The sequence below is a fragment of the Dioscorea cayenensis genome, chromosome 15 (assembly GCF_009730915.1).
Source record: "Dioscorea cayenensis subsp. rotundata cultivar TDr96_F1 chromosome 15, TDr96_F1_v2_PseudoChromosome.rev07_lg8_w22 25.fasta, whole genome shotgun sequence".
Classification (NCBI taxonomy): Eukaryota; Viridiplantae; Streptophyta; class Magnoliopsida; order Dioscoreales; family Dioscoreaceae; genus Dioscorea; species Dioscorea cayenensis.
The window spans coordinates 4,409,966-4,417,375 of record NC_052485.1 but is presented as its reverse complement, the minus strand read 5'-3'; the positions used below and the strand labels follow the sequence as shown (position 1 = coordinate 4,417,375).

Below are 7,410 nucleotides of genomic sequence, written 5' to 3'. Positions count from 1 at the left end.
GATGGTCACTGATGTATAGATAAAAGAAGCATCACTAGTAAAACCCGTTATAAGAAACCAAACCTGGACCAGCAGTGTTCCCTCAATAGCAGACATCACTTGGCTGGAAGAAAGTAGCAACCGACTGCAAACAAATCAAGTATATTGGATAAAATATTAGATTCCCCAAAAGCAAAAAACAAAGGTGACAAAAATCTAATATATGTTACAAGTGAACACAAACAATATGGCAAAGTGATTGTTAATACAAAGAAAGGATGCATCTACAAAAATCACTTCACAAGAACAGGACAAACAAAATAGTTAAAATTCAAGGTGAACAAAGAACCTGCTCATTTTGCAGTGGGTGAAAAGACCTCCAACATACACCACGACGGAGCATGTCCGGGTTGCCTATCAAGAAATACAATTTAATTAGGAAGCAACCAACATGAAATTGTTAACCAATATGTACCAACTTAAAATTATTATTACCATACCTGTTGTGTCATTGCCTGAACACGGCATCACAGATAAAGCTGGGAACTGCATGATGCACACAGAAATTTTTCAATACATACATATAAGTAAAAAGCGAGTAAATTTCAACTTAGTGACACAAAAAATGGGATCAATAACCTCAGCCAGTTGCCCAAAACATATTTGGAAACATCCCAGGAATGGCGGTTGGAGCACCAACTATCTGTCCTGTAAATCTAATCACATTAAGACAAAGCACAACAGAAAGAATAATTGATTAAGATTACGCATCAGAAGATATATACACGCCAACTACAAATGCCAGCTCTGCAAGTATTAGGCCCTGGCCTCCAAACAAGACAATCAAAAGAAAGAGAAAAATTAACACTTTCAGGTAGCGGATGCAAAATATTTGCAGGACTACCAAAAAGAAATAATTTGCGAGTTGAAGAACAAGATCCATCTAACGATGGTGCATTGATTTCTTCCTTGCATAAAAAGCTACAGTAGTCGGCTCACACCCATTGGCAGCACAGTGGGACAAGTGACCTAACATTTGCCTTCTTACAACAACTATATACACAAAAGAAACAAACAAACACAAGAAAAGCAAACAACCAAAATTGTGCTCAGTTTCAGAACTAAATCAGTGTGTAAATACATAGAAAATGTAATTGCCTAGCCATTTATTGCAGTTTTAAAATAGATGTAGCCATAAAAAGTTAAAAACATTTAAATGAAAGTATGGATAACTTTTGCTTACACTAGCACAATGTCACTTATGATCTAAGAAAATTTGCATATCCATATGAGTATTAGATATGGTATGATTCATGCAGACACATTTGGATTACATGTTCCCCGCCTGATCCTATTGGAAATTTCACTTATCTCCTTTCAGTCACATTTTCATCTTAATTTTTCCTTTTAATTTTCAATCTTAATCTTCTAATTCTTTCAAATTACCTTATCTTTATATTATCTTTTTAAACTCGATAATTGTTTATATTTTTCTTATTTTTTATATATTAATTCTTATTTTTCGAATCTATTTAATTGCGATTTTTCAAGATTTTAAGAATTTTATTTTACTTTAATTTAAATTATTATACAAGTTAAATTCCTTGTCCAAAATTATATTTTTTTTAAAAAAACTTGTTTCATTACAATGTTCTCCACCCTTCTCCAAAAAAAAAAAAAAAGAGTATAGTTCACAATATCTTAATACACATACAAAGACACAAAAACAAATTGCTTTACTAAAACATTCTCCAACCTTCTAAAAACAATGTGATTCATATGTCTACACACACATGTACACATATTTATGACTGTGTCCACTTATTTGATTTTCATTAAATTCTCTGAATACTTGGGACATTCATACCCATATCCATGCCCTAGAAACACTATGAATTTTGATACAACTGGTCCTCACTAATTACCAAAAATAACACACCATCACAGAAATAGAAAAATGGTGATAAGCAAAGTAGAGGTAAATGTACCTGTTGCAGCCACACCAGGCATCATAGCAGCTGCAGGTGGTGCCATATCAAACCCACTGATACGCTTGCTGCATGAATTAAGCAATTTAAAGTCTTTTTTTAAATATATTCACATAAACAACACAACCATTAAAACAAGATATAATATATATATATATATATATATATAAATCATCACAGAATGAACTTGCCACAAAGTATAACAAAAAAAAAATGAAAAGAAAAATTCAAAACAACACAAAATTGGAACAACTAAAATTTGATAACCTCACACAAAGTAATAAGTAGTTTATCTATTTTTATTGGTAGTGGAAAAACAACATAGCTTTGTTTGGGTGTAACATGGACAAGAATGAGTTAACATTTGAAGTTAAATACAAAACAAGAGATGAACTGCAATTCCACCAGGTCAAAGTTAATTATCCATGCACACAAAAACATTAACACAACTAGCTATTCTTCAAGCAAGCCATGACAAAATAATTGCTCGGGGCAACCAAATACAAATTATACATATAATAAGCACGCCATTAAAAATCAACACACCATGAAAATTTCAACAAATTGGTAGAGAGAACAAAAATTGCATGCACTTGGTTAAGCAAATGGACTTGCCACCTTTCATTCAAAGAGCATATAATGAAAAGTTAATTCTAGCAACCAGTTAAAAAATTGTTCAACATTATCAACTCCTATCTAGACAATCTTACAGCAGTTAAAATTCAAACTAAATTTAAATTTCTATCTGAAATGAGGTGATAGTTTCTTGGTGAGGAACATATACTTAAGGGTGTGTGGTTGGGGATAAACCTCATTTCCCGACAAAACAACCCAAAGTTATCCCACTAACATTCTTCAACAAGATTTAATTATTTAATAATTGAATCTAATAATTAATTTTTAAAAATTATTAATATTAATACATCCATCATTATTAGAAATTAAGAAAAGCAATCTTGATTAGTACTAAGTTAAAATTTTCATCAACTCCAAATAAATTTTCCCACCGACACAATTTCAAAAACTATTACCTTCAGCACCTAAAGCACACCAAAGTAGTTTACCATACATTTTGGAGTGATCCTTGGCCTACTGTTGGATATTTTATACCAAGAAAGAATTGTCCACATATGACGCAAGAATTCATCCTTTGCACAGTGAAAACATAATTTAAGTCATAAAATATCAATCCTTAATTTTGCAATAATAAAATTAAAGAATGACCAATTGCCTAATTGTGTGTCTTCTTTATATGATATCTCACACAGTATGCTATAAAATTCAGCATTCTATGGTTACTTTCAGCTCAACATCAAAAATAAAAAGTTGAAAGTCCATAATTTACCAGATCACAAAATGCAACCCTACAGTTTTACGTTATGATTTACCTCTTTGATCTTGAGCGAGATCGTGATCTTGATCTGTGATCAGATCTACCTTTTGACTTAGATCGAGACCTATGCCTACGACGCCCCTCCCTTTCTCTTTCAAAGTCCCTGTGCCTGCCATGTTCATGAACTTAGAAAAAGAAAACTTGCACAGTATAAATAAAACACAAAATGGGCAATTCATATGAAAAGGTAAGCATGATATCCAAAAGACAAAATAAGCATACAAGGCTTGCCTCATAAAGACAATAATCAACCAAACCAACATTATCCCATTAACATATCAATTAAAAACAGAAATAGAGCAGTTTGATAAAAAATAATAATAATAAAGAAATGGAAAATTCAGACACATACCAGATAGAGAACACACTAACAACACCAAATGAGTACAATAAGGCATAGTAGAATTTTTAAGTTTAAAAAGCAATTACACAGAAGCAAGGTTTAAAAAGGAGAGCAGGCGTGCGCCTCAAGGCGAGCGCCACTATGACCAGTGGCAGAGACTACGCTTCAACCAGGGCGGGCGCTCAGCCTTAAGGCCGTGAGCCTCGGGCGGAAGAGGCGTACGACCATGAAGAAAAGAAAAGCAAGTGGCCAAGTTTCAGAAAGGCGGTCCGCGAGGCGGAGAGAACACGGACAGTGGCGGAAGGGGATGCCAGTGGTGGTGGCGGGTTTCGTTGAGGACCTGGGGTCTGCTTGAAATCGGAAGAGTGTGGTGATGAGATGGAGCCGGATGGGATGAGAGGAAAGAGACAGTGTGTACATTGGAAGCTAGGGTTTTTTAACAATCATCAAATCATCAACAGCTGAGATTATTCCAAAATAATAATTAATCATAAAATATATATTTTAATAATTTATCAAAGATGTTCACTACCGATCTCTCTAATTAAGAATTAAATATTAATTTAACACTAATGATTAATATAAATTAACTATTATTCTTTGTTCTTTATCTACAAATTACTTACAAATATTTTCTTGATAACATGTTATATAAATAATTATTTTTTTAATGATGATTGATAATCATATCAATCCAATGAAATCAAAACACACTCTCTAAGTACAATGAATCAATTATTTAATTGAATTTTTATGACTATTTAGTCTATTTTTGTCAATTATTATTTACAATTTTTCAGTTTTTGTTAAGGCTTACGCTGGCGACCGCGCCTAGCCTCATAAAAAGCAAAAACACCTCTATGTATGCCTTTTCACCTTTTTAAACCTTGCACAAAAGTATCTAAACCTTACCAGATAGTTAATTTTAACTCATTGTTGGCTTTAATTACTCTATAACCAACAAATTGCTTGGATAAAAGAAACTTTTGGTGGCTGAAAACGTATAATAAGGGCTACCGACCCATTGTAGAACTAAAATAAAACAAAATAAATAAATGCCACTCATAAATGGAAAACAAACAAGTATAACACTATGGGGAAAGGCAAGCAACATACCTATCATAATCTCGACTACGGCGCCGGTCACGGTCATCAGATCTCTCACGGCCGTGCTCCCTTCTCTCACTCTTCTCGTGATGATGGCGGTCCCGATCCCTATCCCGTTCTCTATCTCTATCCTTTTCCTTATCTCTGCCCCCGTCCCGCTCCCTATCTCTCTCTCTATCTCTCCCTTTATCCCTATCTCTATCTCTATCCTTATCCCTCTCCCTCTCCCTGTGTCTGCTTCTTGAGGACCCCCTTTCATGTTCGTGAGAATCATACTGCAATTCAAGAATTAACTTAGCAATCTTTGGAGGAAAAAAAAAAAAAAATTCCCCTCCAAAAAAGGAAATCTCAATTCAAGCACCTGTATAAAAATTTTATAAATGAATAAATAAATAAACCCATAAGTGATAATTCAACTCCCCTGCAATTGCACAAAAGCCATATAAACTTCTAGGAAAATAAAAGAGGGATTTCAGTCATAAACACAACTAATAAAATCTTCAAGAAAAAGGGTATCCGGCAGTAAGAACCGAAGCTATAGAAAACTATATACCTAAGCTCATCTAAGATTTTTTGTTAAAAAGGAAGAGTAGGAAAAGACTATTCGGACATAAAAACAATGAAGAAAACCAGAACCCTAGTTCACTTTTCACACAATCACACAAAAGCCCCAACTCAAACAAATCATTGAAAAAAAGAGACAAAATCAGCACATATAAACATCAAACAAAATTCTCTTCAACAAACTCCAGTGCCAAAAATCGCCTACAATAAAAATCCAAGAAATCACAAGCCCTAGTTGACCTCTCCCAGCAATTTCATAAGATTCACACCCTTGCAAAAAAAGAAATCACACGATTCGCATACAAAAAATAAAACCTAAGCGAATATCACACCCTCAAAGAACAAAAAATCAATCGAATTGCAAGATATAGAAGACGATTACCTGAGATTTGGGATCTCCAAATTCCTCAAAACCGCTGCCGCCACCACTCCGTTCGCTAGCACCATAGTCTCCGTAACCATCACCGTTGCCATCGTACCTCCCATCATGGTCCGCCATGATCCACCACCGATCTCTCTCACCGCGGCTCGCACCGCTGCTCTACCTTCGCCGAGCGAGAGAACGCGAGGGTGTAGGGTTTGTTATTAGGGCATCGAATGCTCAACGAGTCAATCTATTTGGTTTATTTATAGGGGAGTTAACTTGTTATCGGGTTTGAGTTAAACCCGAATCCGACCCGTCTAAACGGGTCGGATGCGAGATCAGGGTTCCAGTTGCAAGATCCGCTCCGACTTATATTTGAGATTTTTGGTGGCTTGTTGGATAAAGATTATAGCTTCCTTTTTAATAATTATTAAATTATTTTCTGTGAGTTATAGTATATGTAGATACCTACTTTGTTTTCTGTGAGTTAATATTTATTTTATATACTCTTAGATTTTTAATTGAAATGATTTACTTTTTAAAAAGAAAAAAAATATTTATTTTACATATCAATTACTGCGATTAACAATAAAGACAACTTTTTGTGGTCAGGTATTACATCCGTCTTGATGGCACTATGGCAAAGATGGTGTAAGTAGTGTGAGATAAATTTTTTTCATGTGGTTAGTAATTTTTTTATTTTTGAGTCGTTATGTTTTCGATTTGTATCTTTTTTTGTCATTTAAATATTGATTTGTTTTTGATTTTGGGAGGTCGACGGGTTTTTCGCCCAATTTTAAATGACGTAGCATCCGGAAATGCCATGTCTCTCTATTTTAATATTTTCTCTCGACCAGTGAAGAGGCACATCATCAGAATCTTGATTCGATTACTCGATTTTTAAATGGCGTGGCATTTTTGGATGCCACGTCATTTAAAATGCCGAGAAGATCAGTGATTTTTCTAGTGAAAAGCAAATCGAAATCGATATCTAATGACCAAAAGATATAAATTGAAACATGATGACCAGAAATAAACCGATCATCGTACGCATGCGTGGTAGTTAGCACAAAATTACATCGTTTCAGCGCTAAGTTTTCTAAGGACATGATCTTATCATCCCAGGCCACCCAATTAAACAGACTAACCTTCTTTAAACAGTACCCCTGATAGGGGTCCAGCGACAACATAGTCCCCGTCATTCGAGAAGTTATAGAAGGATTTAGCGGTGAAAACATCATTCGTTGTTAATCTCAATGCCTCCGATCAAAGCCGAGGGATTGGTTGGTGGTAAGATTGTCGATTATACTTCGATACAAGAAATCACCGGAAGAGGTCCCCCAGCCACCTGACCAACTATGTTTTCGGGTTTGTTGTTTTGCTTTTTTTATTTTTTTAATGAAGCGATGAATTTATCTATTCTATAAAAACAAACAAAAAACACTAAACTTTTGTATGCAATCTATATATCGGACCACACTAAGCAGCTAGACCTGGGATTCCACATCCTAGCCTCATTAGCGATTTTTCTTGAAAAAAATGGTTAATTGGTGATCATCAAGCCTTTGAATTCGGAGAGAATTAAAAGGCGACCCCTTAGGGAAGCATGCAGAGTAGAAGAGAAGTTAAGGTGGCATGCATGGCTCTTGCTAGGAAAATAATTTTTCAAACA

General features: G+C 34.7%; 1 protein-coding gene across 2 annotated transcripts; it reads right to left on the bottom strand.

Annotated features, from left to right (window-relative positions):
- Positions 1-664: 664 nt before the first annotated feature.
- LOC120276704 (splicing factor U2af large subunit B-like) lies at positions 665-5,971 on the bottom strand. 2 transcript variants are annotated; one of them, XM_039283384.1, is made up of 5 exons: positions 5,757-5,971; positions 4,820-5,085; positions 3,356-3,469; positions 1,968-2,035; positions 665-695 (listed from the first exon to the last, which is right to left on the bottom strand). In XM_039283384.1, exons 1-5 carry the CDS (start codon positions 5,871-5,873, stop codon positions 679-681), a joined length of 582 nt encoding a protein of 193 aa, XP_039139318.1. In that variant the 5' UTR covers positions 5,874-5,971; the 3' UTR covers positions 665-678. The 2 variants fall into 2 exon arrangements, with proteins under 2 accessions (XP_039139318.1, XP_039139317.1); XM_039283383.1 differs by lacking the exon at positions 665-695 and having other exon boundaries at positions 1,568-2,035.
- Positions 5,972-7,410: the final 1,439 nt, after the last annotated feature.